The sequence below is a fragment of the Arvicanthis niloticus genome, chromosome 18 (assembly GCF_011762505.2).
Source record: "Arvicanthis niloticus isolate mArvNil1 chromosome 18, mArvNil1.pat.X, whole genome shotgun sequence".
Lineage (NCBI taxonomy): Eukaryota > Metazoa > Chordata > Mammalia > Rodentia > Muridae > Arvicanthis > Arvicanthis niloticus.
In genome coordinates, this window is record NC_047675.1 from 37533455 (window position 1) to 37558666 (window position 25212).

At 44.1% G+C, this 25212-nt stretch overlaps 1 protein-coding gene and 1 pseudogene across 2 annotated transcripts in view; one reads left to right on the forward strand and one right to left on the reverse strand.

Annotated features, from left to right (window-relative positions):
- Positions 1 to 8245: 8245 nt before the first annotated feature.
- Znrf1 (zinc and ring finger 1) overlaps positions 8246 to 25212 on the forward strand; it is an 88771-nt gene continuing 71804 nt past the window's right edge. The window contains exon 1 of one of the 2 annotated variants that reach the window (XM_034522238.2): positions 8246 to 9344. In XM_034522238.2, the coding sequence (XP_034378129.1) occupies positions 8921 to 9344 (424 nt within the window). In that variant the 5' untranslated portion in view covers positions 8246 to 8920. The remainder of the gene's footprint in view (positions 9345 to 25212) is intronic. The other variant, XM_034522237.2, reaches the window with a different exon arrangement.
- LOC117723554 (small nucleolar RNA SNORA70) lies at positions 15346 to 15503 on the reverse strand (annotated as a pseudogene).

Below are 25212 nucleotides of genomic sequence, written 5' to 3' on the forward strand. Positions count from 1 at the left end.
GAGGCCAGCCTGGTCTACAGAGTTAGTTCCAGGAAACCCTGTCTCAAAAAGAAAGAAAGAAAGAAAGTAAAAGAAAAAAAAAAAGAAACATAGGTTGGTTCCTTCATGTAGCTACTGTAAAAAGAGCCTCAGTGAACACTGATGTTCTAGTTAGTACCTACATGGTGGATTGACATAAAATCTTTTTGGTAATTATTAAGGAGTGGTATAGCTACAGTAGATTTGTTTTTGTTGGTTTTGCTTGTTTTTGTTTTGTTTTGTTTTGTTTTGTTTTGTTTGGAGGAACCTCCATACTGATTGCCGTATTGGCTGGACTATTTTACATTCTCACCCGCATGCTATAAAACAACCCCTGTCTTTCTCATCTGTTTCCTCCTCTGCAGGATGTACCAGTGGCTCTCTGCTCCCCACCACCGCTGCTGAATCCTCTTGCACCTCGAAACTTGGACCCTTGAGACCCACTAGTAATCTTCCTGTCTTTGTCAGTCAGCAAATATTTGCAGATGTGATCACACTCTGGGCCTTGTGGCCTTGCATATTTGGTTGCTCGTTTCTCTGCTCAAATTTTTGTCTTTTCAAGCAGAACAATAAAAACATAAAGATCTCTGAGAGGGCTCAGGAGGACAGTTCTCAGTGGAAGACTGTCTTTCTCAGTGGAGGTCCTGGGGTCTCCCTCAAGGCTGTGGAAAAGCCTCCCATCCTCTGACTAATATCGACAGAGAAGAGAGGTTCTTATCTCCTTTATTGTTTGAACTTTGCGAGCCCCGGACTTCTCGTGTATTCCTGAGATGTCTAAAACAGGCTTTGAGCACAGTTGCCTGCATTTTCACATCCGCAGTGGGCTTTTGCAACACCTTTTCCAGCAGCTCTCACTCCTATAATAGAAGGTGGGTCAATCAATATTCACTAACCCTGCCTCATGAGACAGTGCCACAAAGCAGCTTGCCCAACCTATGAGCAGTAAGAACATGAAGATCAAAACAGAAAAAGGAAAGACAGAGAGGTCAAGGTCCTAGAGCAGTGGCTAATGGTTACGAAGGATTATCGCTTTTCCAGGAGGACCCAGGTTTGGTTCCCAGCATCTATGTTGAGCAGCTCACAACTGCCTATAACCCCAGCTGCAGAGGATCTGACACTCACTCTTCTGGCCTACCCAGAAATAAAATAGAACATTTTTTTTTCAACATTGAAGTCCAATTCAAATAGAGACTTTGCTATTATTCTAAGGGGGTAACAGAATATTGGTAGGTTCTGAGACTCCATTTCTCTCTCGTCTCCACAAGGATACTTGATCTACTCATAGCATCTGAACACACAGAAAATGATTTGCTGCCTTTTACACACACACACATACACACACACACACACACACACACACACACACACACTGCTGTGGTGCCAGGAATCTAGCCCAGGACCCTAGGTTAAACAAGTGTTTGACCACTAAGCTATAGTCTGAAAACTTCCTCCCCCACTTTTATTTGGGGTGGGGGGGCAGGTTCTTGCTAAATTACCCATAGTAGCCTTGAACTCACTGTGTACCAAAAGAGTCTTAAACTCTCAATTCTCCTATTTCAACCTCTCAAGTGGCTAGGATTACAGTCATGTGTCACCAGTCTGTCTTCACACCCAACTGTGTGGGTCTGCTCTGTGCACAGACACACATGTATGGGAGTGTACATGCACATATGTATGGATGGGAGGCCAGAAGAGGAGAGGCTGATGCCAGTTATCTCTTCCTGCCACTCACCTTATGTACTGAAGCAAGGAGTGTGTGTGTGTGTGTGTGTGTGTGTGTGTGTGTGTGTGTGTGTCTGGATGGATAGATGGGTCTGGATCTGGGAAAGGCAGCAAGTCCTTTTTTGTGTTCCGATGCTATAAATAGAACAAGAATCCTCATGAAGACAAGAGAGAAATGGAGTCTGAGAGCTTGTGATTTTGGCTAGTCTAGCCAGCCAGCTTGCTCTGGGGATCCCCTGTCTTCAGTTCCCACGTGCTTGGATTACAGGAAGACTGCATGTCTGGCCTTTCCATGGGTACTGAGGATTCACAGTCTTTCACATTTTCCTCATGCTAGCATGGCAAACGCTTTACCCACCGAGCCACCTCCCCAGTCCCTCACACTGGCCTCCTGATGGGACAAATGACAACAGGAAACTTTTCTTAAGCCTTCAGGACCGGTTCGTATGCCTGCCTGTTGCAATGTCATGAATTACTGCCAGGTAAAGGGTAGACTCAGCTCCTGAAACCCAGCTCCATACTGTAATGCCACTTCCAAGAGAAAATTAAAATTTGGGTACATGCACAGAGTGGTGACAAGGGCAGTCTCTAAGATGGGCACCAAAGCTTGACATTAGAATGTTCCAGAAAGAGTCAGCTTTGCTTAGCTGTTTAAGTGGCAGCCTAGGAGCAGCAGCCTTTTAATAAACTGTAGGATAGGATATAAAACTACAGGCCAAATGGCTCATTTGCAAAACAGAAATATAGCTCGAAGCAGTCCTAATTTTTGTCATTTTGTTTAAAAGCATACAGAGCAAACAAAACTGTCATCTGGAGATCCCATGATGAGCATAGCCACTTTAAAGCACAGAAGCTCAGTTCTATTCCTACTGGCTATGTGACCTTTTAGCGTACATGTGGCACGTATCCATCAGTCCATGTAAATGAACATGGTACAAGGGGATGATGGCAAACACCTAGAACCTTGGCACTCAGGAGGCAAAAGCAGGAAGATGAAGAATTCAAATCTAATCTCAGGGACTACACAGTGAGCTTCTGTCTCACAAATTAAAAAGGAGAGGCTGGAGAGATGCCTCAGTGGTTAAGAGCACTTGTTGCTCTTGCAGAGGATCTGGGTTCAGTACCCAGCACCCACATGGCGGTTTCTAATCAATTCCAGGAAATCTGACTTCTTCTTCTGACCTCTGTGGGCACTGCATGCATGTGCATGTGCACTCATGTATATATACACACAGGCAAAATACTTACACATATCTAAAATAATGTTTAAATGAAAAATTTACATGGCCAGAGACAAAAATATTAAAACACATATAATGGGGCAAATGTTTCTCCTCTATTCTGTCACCAGAACCCTCCAGTTCCCGCTGTCTCTCTCCTAAGAGGACCACTATGTTGTATCTCCAATTTATGTATGTATACGTGGGTAAGCATAAATATCATGTATATGCTGAGAACAGATCTTTAGTTGAGGAAAAGGAAAATTGCCTTCATTTAAAAGGGGGCAAGTTTTTTTTTTTTTGTTTTGGTTTGTTTTGGTTTTTCGAGACAGGGTTTCTCTGTATAGCCTTTGGCTGTCCTGGAACTCACTCGGTAGACCAGGCTGGCCTCAAACTCAGAAATCCGCCTGCCTCTGCCTCCCAAGTGCTGGGATTAAAGGCGTGAGCCACCACTGCCCGGCAGGGGGCAAGTTTAAATTTCTCAGTTTCTTTGAGCTTTTGGATAGCACATCCCTCCAGGCATGGAGAAAAATACCTGGAAATTTTTAAGGCTGAGGATGACTTTGAACTCCTGATCTCCTACCTCTACCTCTCCTGTGCTGAGACTATAGGTATACACCACCATGCCCTGTTTATGCAACACTAGGGATTGAACCCAGGACTCTGTACATGTTAAGTAGCACACCGAGCTCCACCCCAACCACCTTACTCATCTTCCATGGCTCCACTTACACACTGAGCTTCTTCTGGGCACCAGTGTTATAACCGGCACTGTGCTCTCTCCCATGACACGCAAACATTCATATAGCAAATATTTTTGACAGCGCGTGGCAAATACAGTTCTAGATTTATCTCTATTGCACCATCGCCAATAAACCTGTCATCCTAGCACCTAGGAAGCAGAGGCAGGCAGGTCAGAAGGAAGTTCATGGGCATTTTTGTTTCATCTCTTTGTGCTGGGATCCCCTTCTGGAGTGCTTGGGATCGACCCAAAGCCTAGCATATGCATTCGAGCCAGGCAGGCATTCTACCACTGATCTAGATCCCCAGTCCAGATCTAGAGTATTACAGTAAACTTTATGTAACCTAAAGCAGCTGATCTCCGCAGATGTGTGATTCGATGGTTGCTTTTAATATATCCACAAGCATATGCAACTCTGATGTTAGAATATTTCCATCACTTCAAAAGAAACCCATTAGTAGTCACTCTTCATCTTTCCTTTCAGGTTCAAGTGACCCTAATCTATCTTAATGAATTAGTCCACTCTGGACTTTTCATGTAAGTAGACTCATATAATCATACATTTATGCGGTTAATGAATTAATTCTATCTACCATGGTGTTTTCAAGGCTTATTCATGATGATCTATCAGCACTTTATTTCTTTTTATGACTAAATATTAGTTTATCAAATATATATATATATATATATATATACACACACACATATATATATGTATACAAACACACACACACACACACACACACACACACACACACACAGGTTGGACAGGGTTTTGTTGTGTAGCCCTGGCTGTCCTGAAACTCCTTCTGTGGACCAGGTTGGCCTCGAGCTCATAGAGATCTGCCTGCCTCTGCCTCCTGAGTGCTGGGATTAAAGGAGTGTACTACACCACCCAGCTCATTGTGTAGATACTATTACTGCTTTAGTCTGTTGATGAATCTTTGGATTGTTTCAAATTTTTGGTTTTCTCAAATAATGCTGAAGCCTGGAGTGCTGGTACAGGCCTATATTCATAGCTCCTGAGAGAAAGACACATGAGGGCATCCTTGTCTACCTAGGGAATAAAGGGCTATCCTGGGCTATGTAAGATCTGGTCTCCAAAAACAAAACAAAACAAAATTAAAAACAGGGCTGGAGAGATAGCTTTGTCAGTAAAGCACTTGCTATATAGTAGTATCCAGTGCTGGGGAGGTGGGAGTAGGCAGGTTCCTTGGGTTTACTGACTAGTGAGTCTAGCCAATCAGGGAGTTCAGGCTCAGTGAAGAACCTACCTCAAAAAACAAGGCAGAGAAGTGATTGTGGAAGACACCCTACCTATATCTTCTAGTTTCCACATGCTTATGTATCCCTCCCCACAGAAACATGTACACACACACACACACACACACACACACTAATGAGGCTGTGTACATTCCTGTTAGTTATTTTGTGAACATATGTTTTATTTGCTTAGAAACATACCTAAAAGCCAGATATAGTGACAAATACCTCTAATGCCAGCACTCTGGAAGCAGCGGCAGGTAGATCTCTGAGTTTGAGGCCAGCTTGGTCTATAGAGTGAATTCCAAGACAGCCAGGACTATACAGAGAAGCTTTGTCTTGAAAAACCAAAACCCACCGGGTAGTGGTGGTGCACTCCTTTAATCCCAGCACTTGGGAGGCAGAGGCAGGCGGATTTCTGAGTTCGAGGCCAGCCTGGTCTACAGAGTGAGTGCCAGGATAGCCAGGGCTATACAGAGAAACCCTGTCTCAAAAAACAAAACAACAACAACAACAAAAAAAAAAACCCAAAACCAAAACGCAGTACATATATACATATACACATATATATATACATACACACACATTTTATATGCACACACTCACACTCCTAAGAATGAACTGGCTGGATCATATTGTATATTGTATCTGATGGGTTCCTGGAGTCAGAATCTCACTGTATATCCCTGGATGGACTGGAACTATGTAGACCAGGCTGGGCTTAAGCGCAGCCAGCCTCCTGCCTCTGTCTCCCTAGTGCTAAAATAAAAGGTGTGTGCCCATCACACTCAGCTTGTTTAATCTTCTTGAGGATCTGCCAGGCTTTTTTCCAAAGCAATCAACCATTTAACATTGCCAGCAGGAAGGTTTGAGGGTCTAATCTCCCCACTTCTCCATAGCTGTTGCCATCTTTCTCTGATTATAGTCCTTCAAGTGGGTACAAAATGGTTGTTCTGAAGTTTATGAGAAAGGGAACTCTGTCTTGTTCACTGTATTCTAGAATCTAGGAGAGCGACCGGAACTTCTCAGATATTATTTTATTAGTGAATGGGTTATAGCTCACTACTAATGCACATGCCCAGCATATATGAAGCCCTAGCTTCAATCTCCAGCACCTGAGTTGGGGGATAATTATATATGTGTACACACACACACACACACACACACACACACACACACGCGCGCGTGCGTGCGTGCACGTGCACACACATATGTGTAGTGAATAAGATAAAAAGTACTTTTCTAAGATGGTTATAATCTATTTAACTTCAAAAGTGGACGTGTCAAGAATCTAGCTTTTTTTTTTTCTGTACTGAACCACCCCTTTTCTGATACCATAGTTATCCTTTGGGAAAAAATAGATGAATGTTTCCTTTTTATAGATTTGTTTTTATTATTTCTATGTGTATGTGTCTACATGAGTGAGTGGTATCTATGTGTGGGTGCCAGTGGAAACCAAAGGAGGTCATCAGATTCCTTGGAACTGGAGTTACAAATCAGACTCAGGTCCTCTGCAAGAGCAGTGTACTTTCTGCTGAGCCATCCCTCCAGCCTCTGGAAGTTTAATTTCTTCAGATCATTCAGTTCAGTTTTAGAAGTGCACAAATTCCTGACTTAGACACAGATAATATTCTGGATATTATCTCAGTGAGTTTGTTTTATATTTATTATTTTTATAAAATTTTAGATTTACTAATTCTTTATAGATGAATGCCTTGCCCATATGCATGTATGTGTATCATGCATCTGGGATTATGGATGATGGTGAATCACCACATAGGTACTTGGAATGAACCTGGGGCCTCTGCAAGAATATGTGCTCTTAACCCCTGAGCCAATTCTCCAGTCCCTAGATACACAGACACACAGACACACACACACACACACACACATACAGAGGCACACAGAGGCACACACATTTGGTTTTTCCAAACAGGGTTTCTCTGTGTGGCCCTAGCTATACTGGAACTTGCTTTGTAGACCAGGTCAGCATGGAATTCAGAGATCTACCTGCCTCTACCTCTCAAGTGGTGTGATTAAAGTGTGCACCACAGCCATAATATTCTTTGCATGGAATTCAGAGATCTACCTGCCTCTACCTCTCAAGTGGTGTGATTAAAGTGTGCACCACAGCCATAATATTCTTTGCTTAGTTTTTCTTACAAAATTCTCAACTTCTTTGTTCGGGGCTTTTTGCTTGCAAATAGCCATCTTCCCGTGGCCTTCTAGGCCAGTCACACTGGAAGAGACAGGTCTATTAGCCTTTTTTTTTTTTTTTTTTTTTCTCTCTCTCTCTCTCTCTCCATTTTTGGAAGCTCCAGGCACACTTGACAGAGTGACAAGAGGGAGTCAGGCTAGTGACTGGGTGATGCTCACGGTGCTCCGGCGCTGAGCACTTGAAAAATTATTTGCTCAATGAATAAGCGAAGCGAATATATGAGAAAGACCGGGACTGACCTGGAAAGGTGATTCTCTGTTGCAAAAGGCAATTTGGTCAACAAATATTTATTGAGTACTGTGTCCTTGCCTTGCGGCTCTATGTCAAAATACATGGTAAACAAAACAGCAAACGGCCTTGGGCAAGGAGTTTCTAAAACCACTTCTTAGCTGCGTGGTTTTATTTCACTGTTTTTTATTTACCTTATTGATTTTGAGGATTGTATTCTAGCCTAAGGAATCGATTTAGACCCAAATAGTTGGTTCTGATCTAATGACAGCAAAGGCTATGAGCCCCTAGGGCACTGTTGTATCCCTAACAGCTAACCCCAAATGTTAAGACTCCTGATGTTTGGGTCCAAGCTAACAACCCTCCCCACCGCCGCCTCCCCCACCCCCGCACCCTCCTTGCTAAACTTCCTAACGTTGGCTTGGGTCCTTGGATGGAGTACCACCAATGGACAGCACATCCACCAGAGGGTGCTGTGTGGGCAGGTCTGTGGCAGGAGGGGAGTTCGCCCAGTGACCCTCAAACCCAGGTAGGCTTATTAGTTGGTTTTCTTTTCTTCTTGGGGTTTCTTTCCTACGCGCTCAAACCGTCGTTGCCCCTCCCCCCAAGCAGGGTTTCTTTTTGAATATAATGACTCGACTTTCGCCGCGACTCAAGCAGTGCTTGGTTCCAGAGGAAGTCTGACCTCTGTCGCAGACGCCCCGCAGCTGGAGCCGGCCTGTCCTCCGACCGCCCGAGGCGCAGGCGGTGGGTGGGTGGGGACCTCCGAGGCCGCAGGGAGCCGCCGCGCCGCAGGGGCCGCGAAGGGGTTAACCCGGCGGGGGGGGGGGAGGGGGTGCGGGCCGCGCGTGCGCTCTGCCGCCCTCCATTGTCTCCACGGCGGCGAGGAGCGCCGGCGAGCGCAGCCCGGGACCGAGCGGGGCGGCGCGGCTGGCTGGCGGGGCCGGCGGCGGCTGGAGCCGGAGCGCGACGCCACGCGACCGCGGCTTCCAGAGCTCCGCCTGGCTGCCCCACCGCCGCGAGCCCTCCCGAAGCCTGGAGGAGTGCGGGCCGCCGGCGCCGGTCGTCGAGTCCTGAGACGGGGGACGCGCGCGGCGCCCGGAGCCTCCGCCGCTTCCTGCTGCGGGCGGGCGAGCGGCCTCCTCCGGCGCCTCCCTCCCTTCTCTGCGGCTCCTCAAGATCCCGAGCCCGGGGGCGGCCTGTGGCGCGAGGCGCCCGCTCCGGACTGAGCGTCTTCGGACCTTAAGGGGAACATGCATTCGGCTTGGACAGTTTGAAATTCTTAGTTTGGGGGCCCCGCTCGCTTGCTTTTTCCACCCGGCGGATTTTTTTTTGAGGATTCCCCCCCTCCTTTTTTTTTTTTATTTTCTCCCCTCGGGGCTCTTTTGTGACTCTTCACCCCCCCCTCCAACCCCCCGCCTTTATGTTCGCCCAGCCCTCCACCCGCTTCTGAGTGGTGGGGGAGGGTCTCGGCCTCCACGTTCCCGCCCCACCGGGGCCCCGGCGAACATGGGGGGCAAGCAGAGCACGGCGGCCCGCTCTCGGGGCCCCTTCCCGGGGGTCTCTACGGATGACAGCGCCGTGCCGCCGCCGGGAGGAGCGCCCCACTTTGGGCACTACCGGACGGGCGGCGGGGCGATGGGGCTGCGCAGCCGCTCGGTCAGCTCGGTGGCGGGCATGGGCATGGACCCCAGCACGGCCGGAGGGGTGCCCTTTAGCCTCTACACCCCCGCCTCGCGCGGAACCGGCGACTCAGAGAGGGCGCCGGGTGGCGGAGGGTCCACGTCGGACTCCACCTATGCCCACGGCAATGGTTACCAAGATACCGGCGGCGGTCACCATAGAGACGGGATGCTGTACCTGGGCTCCCGAGCCTCGCTGGCGGATGCTCTACCTCTGCACATCGCACCCAGGTGGTTCAGCTCGCACAGTGGTGAGTCCGCGGGTGAAGGAGGCCTTGAAGGGTGGAGTGCAAGGGAGGGCGCGCCCGGGGCGCCCGAAACCTCTTAGTGTGCTAAGGTATGGGTATGAAGCTTAACTCTTGCCCTTCCCCTGATTCCCTCCATGTCAGAGGATGAATCGGATCAAATAGGATAACTACTGCCTAGGGGAAAAGCTGCCTACCAGGCTTGTGGAGCCGGGTGTTTTAGGACTGCAGGCATGTGTTCACTTGTGGATGACTGAGTGAAACCTGCCCAATTGAGGTCGCATTTATTAGCATCATGATCCTCAAAGGTCTTCTTGTCTGAGACTCTTCATTTCTGCCACTGCATCATGGTGCCTACCTTTCTGGTTAGGAGAGGTAGTGTCTCTTAAACAAAGAGTGAGAAAAGAAATAAAACTAGGGGCAAGTGACTCTTGGGTTAGGGTTCATACCTTTGCTAGGAAAGGGAGGGGAAAGGGAGGTGGCTAGTTTTTCCACCCGACTGGTTTGCTGTATCAATTGTTTAAAATGGAACAGGAGGCTGGCTTAAACAGGTGTGGTCTGATCTATGGAAAGCCTCCCTCTTTGGGTTTCCAGGACCAGGATTCTGGTCTCTCTCGTGCTGCATGCAGTAGATTGGGCTCAGGGACTCTCACATCCCTCCATCTTTTTTCTCCTGCTCCACGCTAAGTGCTTGGCTCTTCCCATGATTCTGCATCTTTTTTTTTTTTTTTCTTTTCCTCGTTTCATAGAGCACAGGAGAGGTGGGGTATTATTATTGCCCAGCAGTTGGCACATGACTGGGGAAGAGGAAGATTGAAAGGATCTAGATGAACTCATTCTGTGCACTTCTGGTGACAGGCCAGGAAAAAGCTGGAGGGGGATTTCCCAGGGCCTGGCTGGTAAGGCAAAAAAGGCCTGGCAGAGACTTCTAGAGGAAAACAGGTCTGTCTGCTTGGCTGTCCTGAGAAGCCAGGGCAGGCCTCTAGAAAATTGGTCAAAAGGGGTGAGGGGCTGCTGTTTGCTAATTACCAGTTGGAGTGAAGCAGTTAAGTAATTCAGACTCCTTTGCCTGAGTTGGGAAATTTTAGTTACTGTGTCAGAGAAAGCTTTCTCCTGTCCTTAGGGTACTTTATGGAAGGTTTACCTGTGAGATAGTTGTTGTAGCTAATTTCAAAAACAAGGTAGTTTTTTGTTTGTTTGTTTTGTTTTGTTGTATCTTCTTTCTTTTGGTCAACTCCAAAATCTTAAATTTTTGAAGTAACTTTGGTGGGTTATAGTGACTGGTTTAGAGCCTCTCTGACTTTAAACTGTTGGAAATCAGATACAAGACATGTCTGCGTTTGGTACCCTTTAGGCACTTGGTCTGTGTTAGGCATGTTGGAATTAATAAGCTTCCTTAAATAGTTGGGTCCAGAAGGCTCAGCTGTATTTGTGAGACTATTGTGATTACGTTTGTCAGCGAACTGTTATTGGTATGCTTTTAAAACAATTTTGAGTGTAGCAAGCAACTGAATTTATAAAAGATTGTATGGAGGAGTGAGAAAAGGAGTTACCTCTTTGGTAAGATTTCTTAAGTCTGTCTCATAATAGAAACTTCGTTATCCTTGTTCTATTGTCAGGTTCCCTGATAGAGTTAGGAACTTACAACTGAGTTCCAAAATGTCATACTCTTCAGATATGAAGCCTTAGCGTTCTCTCCCCCCACCTCACTCCCTTCCATCATGGGAATAGGGAGCACCACTGAGCAATGGGAGTACAAGAAAAGTTGAGATAGTCATCCTTTCGGTGTCTCTGAAGTGTGTGTGGCAGGCTCTTGTTAACATTATAGGTAATACTTGTATATAGTTACTTATTTTTAGTATATAGGACCATCCTGTACTTTTTGCAAGACTTTGAGCCTATTGAATGCTCCTGGCATCCTGCAGTTCACCTCATACTGCCTCTCTGAATTCCCAAATGGCTTTTACTGGGGTGGGTGTACCGGTCTGACAGAGATTCCTGTGCTGTTCACCTGAGGTGAGCATTCATTTGTATCAGTGTTCTGTCTCTTAGAATAGGCCGTGGAATTTTCTGGGGCATCCTTTTCTCTTGTTTATGGTGCAAGGAGAGAAGCTGTTTCTACTGTGGAGCTTTGGAGTGAGGTCTGAGCAGCTTTTGCTCTCCTGTAAGACTCCAAAGGCAGGGCTTTCGGGTGCTTGATTGACTAGGCACCTGGAAACTGGTACAGTGTTATTACTTGGGTTTTCAAGGTGCTTTGGTGACTCCTGGCAGAAAACTGTCATTAGAGAAGTCAGTCAAAGCTGTGGGCTTATGCTGTGTTCGGAAGTAGAATACTGAGGGCTTCTCGTTTTAGGTCCTCTGCTGAGTAACTTTGACCTTGGACAAGACACAGAGTTTTTCTCTAGGCTCATCTTTGTTATTTTAAAAATAGATGTGGTAATCCTCTGTGGTGGCAGCTTGTAACGGTTGTTCTCCAAACCCTGGGAGAGGATATTCTGCAGTTGCACTCGTCTTCCGTGTTCCTGTGCCTTCCTCATGCTGTGACCCTTGCATATTGAGATCCTTCTGACAGAAATGCTAGTTCTTCCTTTCTTCACATAGTTAGCTCCTTTGGATCTCTTAGGGCTCAACAGAAATTTCTCTTCAATGGGCACTCTTAACATCTGACCCTTCCTGTGATTGTTTTCAATCATTTATGGTAATCCTAATTTTTTATTACATTTTATAAGCATTTATCTGCTTACTTATTTTTCTTCTTGTAGTTTGACTAAGTTTTAAGCTCTGTGAGACCAGGACTAGCTCTTGAGTGCTGCTGTAACTTACACTGTGCTTGACACAAGTATTTGCTGGATGAAAGAACTTGAATGGTTTATGTCCATGTCTTATTCGTAACTGTAACTCTATTCCCAGTTTACAGAGGAGGTAAGGAACCCAGACAGCTAGCTGTAGACAGCAGAGATGAGACCGGACTGCTGGCCTGGCAGTGCCAGGACACAGCCTCTTTTTATCTATTTCTTTATTTTGTTTATGTGATTATTTATTGTTTGTTTTGAAACAGGGTCTTAGTATGTGGCCCCAACTAGCCTCAAACTTATGTAATACAGGTTGGCTTTGAACTTTTTGTTTTGTTTTGTTTTGTTTTTTCGAGACAGGGTTTCTCTGTATAGCCTTGGCTGTCCTGGAGCTTTGAACTTTTAATCCTTTGCCTTCACCTCTGGAAATGATTCAGTTACAGGCTATTGTTCTTGCCTTCTCTGTCTCCTTAGAACTAGAGGTCTACACGAATGAGAACATAGGCCCCAGATGGAGGCCTGTGCTGTCTGGAGTCTGCCCTGTATTCAGTTCTCCCATAACTGCTAGAGGAGAACTCCTTTGAGAAGAATGTGCAGCTTTTCCTTTCACTCTTCAGCTGTTGGGCTTGTTCTGAGGTGATTCTGTGGCTTTTGGTTTTCTGACACTAAAGGCCTTTTTGTAGTAGTCCTGTTAACCTTGGAATCAGGGATTCCGAAAGTGGGGAGAAATCATGATGTATCACATGTTAGGTGGTGCTGCTGTTTTCTACTGTAAAATGGCTGGCTATTGGGGGGTGTTGGTTGGGTCTGGCTTCTTAGTCATATATGTGTATACATATGTATATTCAAAAAATGCAAATTTGTTTTGTATTTTAACCAAGTCATCGTCTGGGGCTGAGATGGAGTGACTTATAGAAGTGTGTGAATATGCTAGCAGTGTGTCTCCTGGGTTCAGTTTGCTGTCATACGAGGATTTTCAAAAGGTTTAACTTTTTCTAGTCTTAAATAGTGAAGGACAGTTGCCAACTCTATTGGAGTGGATCGGGAAGTCCTTGTGTCTCACTGGAGGCATGCTAGAGGTGATGAGCCTTTTTGAGCTTTCTGAAAAAGGAAAAGCATTCTGTGGTCTCTAAAGAGCTAGATTCATTCCCTGTCCAGTTCTGCAAACAAGTTCCAGCCTTAATGAAGACTTCGTTTTTTAATGTAGGATTTTTAGTTTTCTGTTACCACAAGGGGCTTACTTTCCACGCATCCTTCAGGCAAAGATAATTTCCTAAGGGTTGTAGTTAACTATTCCCCATGAGATCTGAAAGGCGTAGCAAGCAACAGTGGTTAAATTGTTAACATGGTTGCTTTATGGATGTGTATATTTTTATATTAAACAAAGACTCATCTTCAACTATGTCACAAGGAATGCTGTAAGCCGGCCACCCTTAACCAAATAAAGAGTACTCGCTCCGTTGTTGAAGGAACGTGCCACATAGTTTACAATTGTGATGATATTCTACCTGAGCTCAATGGGCATGAACTCAAGTTTAAAATACCCAATTATAGCAGCAACGTGGCTCAGCAGATAAGCACACTGGCCTCCAAGCTTGATGAGTTGAATTCAATCCCCAGGATCCACATGGTGGAAGGAGAGAACCAACTCCCCGAGTTGTCCTCTGACCTCCACATGCCCACATACACACGTGCACACGTACATGCACACTAAAAATGGACAACAAAAATGAAACAGACACAAACAAGAGCCTCCTGATAAGTGAGCGCCACAGAGCAGCCTCATCTGCCTGCCTGCTGTGTTTTATGGAGCCTCATAACAATGCCGATGACTGGACCCTACTCCCAGAATTCAGTACAACTGAGGAGAGATCCCAGAATCTGAGTTTAAAACAGATCCTGAGAGTACATTTAGAACATCTACATTTGAAATTCAGCTTGTCATGAATTTCATTTTTTCCTTCTGAAACAGAAAGAACTTGGTGGTTTTTTGTTTTGGTTCATCCATTGTTTTTAATACTGTTAAACTAGTTGGGTGTTTTCTAGACAGGATCCTGGTTTTTTACCAGCAAGAGCATTCTTCGTAGGTTGTTTTGTTTTGCACATGGAATTAAGCATTTGTCACCTACATAAAGACCTAAGCCAATCTGCCATGGTCTTGCGAACTGAGTGGCTCTGAACAGACAGACAGTAATTGGAGCACTGGCCCTTCTGTGGATGTCTTCCTCCTGATTTTTCATGAGGCCCAGCTGCCTCTGGTGGTCATTACCACTGAAGGGCACTGAGTTATGATCTCTGACACACAAGCCCAGCCCAGCAGCTAGAGAGCTGGAGATCTAGGACAAGTCATGACACTAAAGCGGATACACTACGAGTTTCTCTGTTTTCCTCTCTATCTCAAAGCAGGAGACTTTCCGGCCTGTGTAGAAACTGACTGCGCTAAGACTGAGTACGCACAGGTGCCAGGAAGTAGTGTAGGTGCTTGGAATATGCATTTATTATAAAGATGATTAGTGTTCTCTTCAAGAATCTTTGCTTTCTTTTTTAAAAGTATTTTTTAATGATTTATTGATTTTATGTATGAGTGCTCTATCTACATGTCCCAGAAGAGGGCATCAGATCTTATTATAGATGGTTGTGAACCACCATGTGGTTGGTGGGAATTGAACTCTGGACCTCTGGAAAAACAGCCAATGAATGCGCCTAACCATTGAGCCATCTCTCCAGCTCACATCCTTCCTTCCTTCCTTCCTTCCTTCCTTCCTTCCTTCCTTCCTTCCTAAGCAGACTTGATGCAACATTTATTATTGAACATGATCTGGTAGGGTATAGGAGAGCACTGTGGAAGCCTTCAGGAATGCAGGGCTCTCCACTTGTCTAGAGGACCATGATTGGGGATATATTTGACACCACAGCCATCAGGAATGAGCTGCTTCTCAGCAACCATGTTTTCAAATTCATCCGCATTGAACTTGGTGAAGCCCCACTTCTCTGAGATGAGGATCTTCTGGCGGCCAGGGAACTGGCTCTGTGCAGAGCCTCAGTCACGTGTTCCTTGTTCTGCAGCTTGGTGCGGATAGACATGATGACCTGGCCAGTGTGAACCCTGGCCACTGTGCCTTGGGGCTTCCCAAAGGCACCATGCATACCTGTCTAGAGCCTAGATCAGGGACAGCATTGTGTGATCAGAGACTTATGATTATCAACTACCAGAAAATTGTCTCCAAGGTCCTCTGAGGCAATCCATATAGACAATAGGCTACATACACTACCAAGGAGGCTGCTGTTAGCAACCATTGCACACCACTTGCTTTCTTTCTTTCTTTGTAAGAGTGTTCTTGTGGCTTTAGAGTTTATCAGTTCTATGTTGCATGAACACTCAGGTGTGTGAGGCTGCTGCAAGGTGTTTCTTCTGAACTCTTCAGTGACTCTTCATTTTTCCCCTAAACTCTATTTCTGGTCTGGGCAGGTCATCTTTGTGTTTCTAACAGACTAAGAAATGTCTTGTGTGACCCAGTATAAGGGGGCTCTGTCTTCTCAGTGGTGTCTTGTCTACCCTTGGACTTTTAAGTGTCTTTGTTGTACCTAGAGCCGCTTTTCTTTTTGGTCACTGTGTTTGATAGGAAGCATTGTTGACCACGTCTTAAACCTTCTGTAAAGTAGCCTCTTGGTCTGTGAAGTGCAGGTTTTGAAACGCCATGGTATTGATGACTTTAGTACCCTCCACCATCTTCACCATTTTTAAGTGTGTAGTTGAGGGGCCCAGTAAGAACTGATTGTAAGCAATCATAAAGTATTTGTCTTGTGACTCTCATTTCACTGAGCATGATGAATGCCCTTAACCTTCATCCCTGTAGTTGCATCTCTGGTCAGGATTTCCTTCCCTTTTAGGGTTGAACATGTACTACAGAAAGTGTATTAGAGTGTACAGTAGACTGGACCACATTTGCTTCTCCATGCATCTGTCACGGACACACGGATTGCTTCCATGTTGTGAATAATCCTGCTGTGAATGGACAAATACTCTTTGAGACCGTTTTAACACCACCACCACCTCCTCACTAGTGATGTGTTTCTAGTCTACCAGTGGGCCATATCCCCTAGTCTTTCATATATACCTAGGAGTAAAATGGTTGGATCATATTTTTTGTTGTTTTGTTTTGGAGATAAGAGACAGCTGCCCCTCCTCTTTGTTTTTGATTTAGGCCATTTTTTTTTTTCCCCCGTATAGTTCAAGCTGACAAACTCACTGTGTAGCTGAGGATAAACTTGAACATCTGGTCTCCTGCCTCCACCCCTGAGTGCTAGAATTACCTGCCCTGTTTTGTTCAGTGCTGGTGACTGAAGTTGGCTTCATACACTGAAGGCAAACACTACCATCTTGAGCTATCTCCAGATCCTCTGTTTCAGAACTTCTGTTGCCTGCTTTCTCTCAGGTCTTGTTCTATTGCTGGGCTGTTCTATCTGGAATTCACTGTGTAGACCCTGCTGGGTTAAATTCAGAGATCTGCCTGCCTCTGCCTCTGGAGTGCTGGGATTACAGGCTCAAAGTCACCATATCTGCCCTTTTAATTTAACTTAATTTTTAATGTAATTTTTAAAAAAAGATTAATTTATTTTGTGTATATGAGTACACTGTTGCTGTCTTCAGACACACCAGAAGAAGGCATCAGATCCCAATACAGGTGGTTGTGAGTCACCATGTGGTTGCTGGGAATTGAACTCTAGACCTCTGGAAGATCAGTCAGTGCTCTTAATTGCTGAGCATCTCTCTAGCCCTTAATTTAATTTTTAAAATATTGAATGAAAATGAGCACAGTAAAGAAACAAAATAGCTATTCCATGGGTGAAAAGACAAAAAGTTCATTCCAAACTGCCAAGGCTGTCTGGGAAAGTAGGGAGAAAGCAACGAGGGAAAGATTTTCAGAGTTAAATGGGAAGGAGAGAACAGGGGGCTTGTGAGCTGGGACTGAGAGAACCTAGAGGCTAGCATTGACCTTGACAAGTTAGAAGAGCCACAAGTTCAACCTTGGGAAAAGGACTTTTTGTTTGTTTGTTTGTTTGTTTGTTTGTTTTTAGAGACAGGGTTTCTCTGTGTAGCCCTGGCTGTCCTGGAACTTACTCTGTAGACCAGGGTGGCCTCGAACTCAGAAATCCACCTGCTTCTGCCTCCCAAGTGCTGGGATTAAAGGCGTGCAACACCATCACCTGGCTGGAAAAGGACTTTCTTGACAGATAGATAGTAGCTAACCTAATGGGTAAGATGTTGTGTCTTGTAGTTTATATTTCTGTCATGATGATTGGTAAATCTGATTTTGGTTTTTTCCTAGCCATTCATGTATCTTTGAAGAAATACATATTCAGGTCATTTGCCTGTTTAACAGGGTTTTTTTTGTTTTTTAAATTTCATATGTATGTCTATTTTGCCTACACATATGTCTATGCACCACATTTGTGCTTGCTGCCCTTGGAAGACAGAAGAGGATTCCAGTCTTCCAGAACTGAACTTACAGAAGGTTGTAAGCTATCTAAAAGCTGGTGTTGGGAATTGAACCTAGGTCCTCTGGAAGAGCAGCAAAGGCTCTTAGCCACTGAATCATCTCTCCAGCCTCTCTCTCTTTGAATCAGGTTGGGTTTTTGTTGTTGTTGCTGTTTTTAATTCTTGCTTTTAGTGATGCTTTCAGTAATTTATTAAAGCCTTGTATGATAACCAACACCAGTAATATGTTATTCCCCAAAATAACTAATAAACGTGTGTTACATAGGAACACTTTTTGTTCAAAATGAAGAATTTAAAAGGCCCATGTTGAGATAACTTTCTTTTTATTTTATTGAAAGACTATGAAAAGTGGCTGTTAGACAATGCCTTCATTTTTGAAAAGTGACTTTTGGCGAATTGTCACCGTGTGTGTGTGTGTGTGTGTGTGTGTGTGTGTGTGTACATGTATATGTGCGTGTGCTTTGCCATCTTGTCTTGGTGAATGAGATTTATAATATGGCCACAGACTTCTTGTTTCTAGTACCCTTCTTCTCTCTCTAAAATATGATTAAAACATACTTCACAAACAGCTATTCCAAATTAGTTACTTCCATATTGTGTGCTATACAATATCTTCTAAGGTCAAAGAAGGTTTTTTAGCATGTGGGAGAAACAGTTACTCACAGATCCCAAGCCTGTGTGGTCATTTTGCTCACATTTCTGAGCTATTTGGAAACATTTTTGACGTGCCCATCTTGGTCACCCTTTTCCTGCAGAGAAGAGCTGGCGAGGATTCTTTTTATCCTGATTCTCCCCTAAGGACTCTATAAATTTTACAGGAATTTAAAAGAGCCCTTGGGATTCCATACTAACAAATTAGTTTTGTGAAATATTGCTCATTCTTTTATTTACACTCTCAAAGATATGACACTGTTTAAGATAGATAGGAAGCTTTCTAGAATACCAGTTACCACTGTAACCACCGTCCCCAGCACCCATGTAAGCCATCAGTTACTGGTTTTACTCATACCTGGTCAGATGTGGTTGAAGCATCTATACCATTGTAACCAGATGCCCTGGAGAGATTGTAAGACCTGTGAGTGCTGGCTTGCAAGCTAGTGGCCTTCTAGCTTAATATTGACAAACCCAGTTATATGATGTATTAGTTGGATTTAATCAACCAGTTTCCTACCTCTTCTCTCAACCTAAAGGCCAAATGCAACACAAAAGGCTAAGCGGATATAAATGTCTCCCATGTTTGGGTATAGGAACTTCCAGTGAAGTGGCAGACCTATGAAAAATACTATCATGAGCTGTTCTATTTTGCTGTGGCTTTCGGAAACCTTTGGATTTCTTTACTGAAAATTTGTTTGGGTAAAAAAAAAAATCTTTTTAATGAAACAGTGTGAGTCACAAAGCAGCCACCCCTTCTTATAATAGCATTTCTCACCAGGGGAATTTTTGGTAGCTGTTGGGGGAGGGATGTGAGTAGGTTGTAGATGATACATCCCTTGGTAGAACACAGCCAAAGGCTGCTGCATGACAACTCTGGTGCTTTCCTTGCTGACACCAAGCTCTGAATTCAAAATGCAGGACAGCAGAACAGGACAGAACAGAGAAGCCTGAGTTAGTGAATGGATGCTGCAGCATGAACAATGAGATTGGAGCCTCGACATTGTCAGTCAGTTCAAATCCCATTGCAGTGTAAAAGTATCATGCAACAGGCCTGAGGTCAGAGCACCGGAAGCCACAAAGGCAGAATCTCAGCTCTCTGGGTTCTGAGATGGCAACTGACCTAATGGTGCCCATCTGTGGGTCATCATTAGCTTCTTTCCTTCAGTGTCTGTTTCTCCTGTTTCCAGTTTGTGAAGTTACAAGGTCAGCGCACTATCATTCAGAGAGTAGATTTGTAGAGCTGTACTTCACCCTTAACGCTTTGGTTCAGATTGGGGTTGTGAGGGCTGGAGAGATGGCTCTGTGATTGAGAGCACAGTTTGCTCTTCCAGATGACCCAGGTTCAATTCCCAGCACTCACATGGCAACTCACAGCTGTCTGTAACTACAGTTCCAGGAGATCCAACACCCTCATACAGACAAAAACTCCAATGTACATCAAATAAAGTTTTTAAAAAGGGGGTTTTGTTATATTCAAATGCGTCTGCATAGAAAGGAAAGGATTACCAGGCCAGCCTGTGGGACCTTGTGTCAAACAATAACATCAGCAGCTTACAGAATGGGAGAAAATCTGCCAGTTGTTGATCCTCCAACAAGAGATTAATATCCAGAATATGTAAAGTCATAAAAATAATCCAATAAAACAATAAGAAAGGAATCCAACAGATAATTCTCAGAAGGAGTACTAGTACCTTACTCTAAGAACCAGAGAAAGGCAAATCAAAGCTCCTTTGAGATTCTATCATCAAGAAAAGAAAAGCAGATGTGTAGCTCTTTGGTGCAGTGTTTCCCCCATGTGTAGCAAGGACTGGATGCATCCTCAGCACCACCACCACACAAACAGATGCTGGGAGGAAGGAGAGCGTGTAATACACCCGGGAAAAGTCCACTATGGGACTCAGTGCAGAGGTTCCCTCAAAAAAACTAAAAAGATAACTACTATATGACTTAAGCCTGCCCCTTGGGAAATATACCCAAAGGAATCTAAGTGCATGCTAGACATACCTTCGTACACCATGCCTTTTTCAGTGCTAGTGCCGCTCCCAGCAGTGGAGATACAGAGTCAAGCTGCGCATCTATCAGTGGATAAGTTAAGTGCCATGTGTACACAATGGAGCTTTTTTCAACCATTTAAAGAAAGTGAAATCACCACACTGGTGGCACACTAATTTCAGCATTTGGAAAGCAGAGGCAGGAGGATTTCTGAGTTCAAGGCTAGCCTTGTTCACATAGTTCCAGGACAGCCTTGCTATGGAGAAGAAATAATAATAATAATAATACTTAATAATCATATCTCATTTGGACCAACTGGAAAATAATGGAATGCAAATGTTGCATGTTTTCTTTCATGTGGAATTTAGACTTAAACAGAAAAGCTGGGAAAGTAGGATAGTGAAGGAGCAGTGGACGGTGGAGCACAGGAGCCGAGGCCGGATCACTCAGACTGCTGCTGTCCCTGTGCAGAAATGCAGAACTGTTGTAATGACTGACGCCTATTACTTAACATCAGAGGTGCACTAATAAAATTATAGAGATGGAAATTAGATCTAGCCAGGTAGTGGTGGCGAAAGACTTAAATCCCAGCACTTGGCAGGCAGATCTCTGTGAATTCAAGTCCATCCTGGTCTACAGAGTAAGTTCCAGGACAGGTGGGGCTACATAGAGAAACCCTGTCTGAAAAAAAAACAAAACAACAACAACAAATCCAGTTAGGTCTAAAGCATATCAACACATAAAGGCATCGCTTTACCCTTAGCCTCTATGAAGGATGGTGAAAAGGAAAGACCTTTCTAGAGATAGTAAAATTTGAGACTAGAGCCGGAGAAGTGTCTCAATGGTCAAGAACATTTTCTGCTCTTCTAGAGGACCTGGGTTCTGTTCCCAGGACCCATGTGTCTTACAGTTGTGTGTAACACCAGCTCCATGGGGTTTCAGTGACCTCTTCTGGCCCCGTGAGTGTTCCGTGCACGTGCTACACAGACATACCTATGACAAAAATTAATTTAGAATAAGCCAACATAGCAGTATTCAAAAGCACTTGCCTCAAACCTTTCTCAAACTTACGGTTAGGTTTAGAGGTTCCTAGGGGATTATGTTTGTCTTGAGATAAGGTCTTAAGTGTTCCAAGCTAGCCTCCTCTCACTGTGGAGCTGAAGATGACTTTGATCTTCTGATTATCCTGCCTCTGCCTCCCTGTTGCTGGAATATCGGGCATGAATGACTGTGCCTGGTTTTGTGTGGTGCTAGGGAATGAACTTAAGGCTTCATGGATGCTGGCAAGCTTTCTGTCAGCTGAGCTAACGCCATCACTTTTTAGAGACAAAGTCTTGCTTATACTGACCTATAATTTTGTAGCCTGTGCAGGTCTCAAACTAGTAATCTTCCTGCCTCACCGTCTTGGTGTTGGGTTTGTAGGTATGAGCTACCACAGCCATCTTCTGAGCCTCAGTTTTAACTGCTGTTAGCTTCCTTGACTCAGAGTTCCACAGGACTCATTTCAGAACCACTGCTTCATGTAAGATGTAGACACAGGAAAATCTGAGAAGTTTTACAGTTGTTAAGATTCTAAACGTCATGGCTGTCTCCTTTTTGTGTTTTCCTGTCTCTCTCTCTCTCTCTCTCTCTCTCTCTCTCTCTCTCTCTCTGTGTGTGTGTGTGTGTGTGTGTGTGTGTGTGTGTGTGTGTGTGTGTGTGTGTGTTTTCCCAAAGCCTCATACTAGTTCCAGGTCTCCAGGACTCAAAAAGGGGAAACAGGAAGTCCATATTTGATACATGAGAGCCAGCAACAACTAATAGAGAAAAGGGCACCAGTACTGGAGGGGAGTTCTGGGCCCTGGGAGTGACCGATAGCAGTTCCTACGAAAGGAAAAGGCCTGCCTGCTTGGCTGGTATAGCAGAAAATAGTGTCTAAGGAACAAAACACTCAAGGAAAAGGTGTATTTTATTTAGCAGTAGGAGTCAGTCTCCTATTTCTCTGACTTGGAGGCTTGCTGGATGCTTATCTTTGGATCCCAGCTGTAGCCTGGAGCCTTTTCTCTTTCCTTCCCTTTAAGAGAGAACTCTGAAGATTTGGTCTTGTGGTTGGTGAACTGGTAAGTCAGGTGGTCAGTGCTGTTTCACTTCTTGTTTCAGGTGTACATGTCAGTAAATCAGATAGTGGTGTGACCCTGAATAGGGGATCTTTGGTGCCTTAAAATGTTCTCAAACTATGAACTATTTCAGGAATTCAAAAAAGAGATGATATACTTACCCTAATAGGAGATAATAAAAAACATTATAGACATAATTGTGTACATCCTTTTCATTCCCACTTTCCCATCCTTCCTCAAGAATACCCACTGCCCTGACTCTGTTGTTAATATATGTGTGTGTACATATACTATTTTTGCTCCTTACATTTGTTCAAAACTGTATTTACTGTACTTGTTAATTTTTTATACTTTGTATAGACTGTATCCCAATGTCTACATACATACAGGTATATATAGGAAAATTGTGATGTATAAGTGGGTTTGTGATGTATTGGTGGGTTTTACTTGTTAGCACAGCAGATCACTTTCACTGTCATACTATAAGACGACTTCACATCACCATCTGTCATTTCCTTTTTAATAAATAAGCATTAAATTATTTTCACTAGCTTCTAGAAAGTTTTCATGTTTCCTTATACACTTTTTATTGTTGTTGTTTTGTTTTTAGCCATGGTTGTTTTAGAACTAGCATGGTAGTCCAGGCTGGCCTTGAACTCAGAGATCCACCTGCCTCTGTCTCAAGTGCTAGGATTAAAGATGTGAGGCACCACACCAAGCTAATTACTATAGTAATTAGCTCTGTGGGAAGGGCAAATCATTTGACCTCACTGAATCCTTTTTTAGAACTGTTGTCTAAGTGGAACTTTCTAGGGTTTCAAATAAGGGATCCAGATGGGACCAGCAGAGTGAAGTCCAACGTTCCAGCAGCTGCTGTTTATAGTGGGGTTCTTAATGCCAGGACTGGTGTCTGGTGCGCCTGACCTAATGGGCACTTTCACATTCCCCCTCTACTATATTGCATAAGCAACAACATTTCCTGATGTCTTTGTATCACAAAGAACAGTGTTTCAGATAACAATAAAAACATAAACTGCCTATTTTGGGCAATTTTTGCTTCCAGACAAATTTTAGGTTCTGTTTTGTCAATATCTATGGGGGAAAACAGGAAGAACTGCAGGGATTTTATCCTGATCACAGATTTGTCTGCCATACTTTTGTTGTCAATTTTTCTCTAGCTTGTTTTTCTGTATTTAGAGTTTCAGGTTTGCTGAGACAGACGGTAATCTTCTTGCCTTAGTCTCCTGGGTGCTAAGGTTGTAGGGTCTCATACCCACCTCACTTGATACAAGAATTATAGTGTCTCATACCCACCTCACTTGATGCAAGAATTGTTTTTTTTAAGATTTACTTATTTATGTGCATGAGTGTCTTATCCGCTTATATGTCTGTGTACCATATGTGTGCCAAAAAAGGGTGTCAGATCCCTTGGAACTTGAGTTACAATTGTTAGCTACCATGTGGGTGCTAGGAATGGAACCTAGGTCATCTGAAAGAGCAGCCAGTGTTCTTAACTGCTGAGCTATCTCTCCAGCCCCAAGAATATAATTTATAGATTTTTTATATATATTTTTAATTTCTGAAATTATTTTCAGAACTTTTTTGGGTTGCTGGGATCAAAGATGTAAGCAACCACTGTCTGTCTTATATTCAGAACTTTTACAAATAGATATTATACCTCTGCAGCTTTAAAATCCTCAGTGTTACCAGAAATACAAATAGTTGACAAGCATTAAGTTCGTGGCTCTGTAAAGCCCCTTAAGGTCTTAACAAGTAAAATTTCGCAAGTCTGAAAAGTCCATGTTGGCCTGCTCCTGGGAATGGGAGTGCCATGTGATTTTGAGAATGACATAGGGTCTGATGGGGTGCTAGGCCTAACACTGAGACCTACTTTAATCAGAGTTGATCTGTATCCTTATATGAACCAAAATAGATACAGCCTCTGTTCTGTGTGTTGGTGCTTTGAGCTAGTCTATTAAAAGAAGGGCTTTAAAAAGGCCTTTTTAGGAGAATGGAGACGACTCAGTAGTTAAGATTGCTTGGCTGCTTTTGCAGAAGACTTGGGGGTTCAATTCCCAACAGCTACATGGTGGGTACTGTCTATAGCTCTAGTTCCAGTGTTTGCTTCTGGTCTCTGAGGGTACCAGGTATTGCACGTGCTGCATAGACATACAGACAGGCAAAACACCTATACACATAAAATAATTTTAAAACTAACTTTCTTTCTTCCTTCTTTTCTCCTTCTCTCCCTCCCTCCCTCCTTCCCTCCCTCCCTCCCTCCCTCCTCCCGTCTGTCTCTTTTTTTTTTTTCAAGACAGGGTTTCTCTGTGTAGTACTGGATATCCTGGAACTCTCTTTATAGACCAGGCTGGCCTTGAACTCAATGGAGATGTGTCTGCTTCTACCTCCTGAGTGCTTGGACCAAAGGTATATGCCACCACACCCAGCTTTAAAAACTTGTTTTAAAGACAACTTTTTTATTAATACTTTTTTTGAAAGAGAGAGAGAGAGAGAGAGAGAGAGAGAGAGAGAGAGAGAATGAGAGAATGAGAGAATGAGAATTTCATTTTGTAGTTCTGGCTAGTTTGGCACTTGTTATGTATATACCAGGCTGGCCTTGAACTCAAAGATCCATCTGCTTCTGCCTCTTGAGTATAGGGAGTGTAAGTGTCCACCACCCAGCCCAGCCTGGCAGTATGTTTTGTGTCCTGTCTTCCAATGGATACGGTTTGGTTGTCCTTACTCTATGTTTGTATCCACGCCTTTCACCATTTCCTACTATCTGGAAGCGTCCAGCTCTTTTAGTTCCTTCTCTTAAAGTCTTGGCATACTTCAACTGA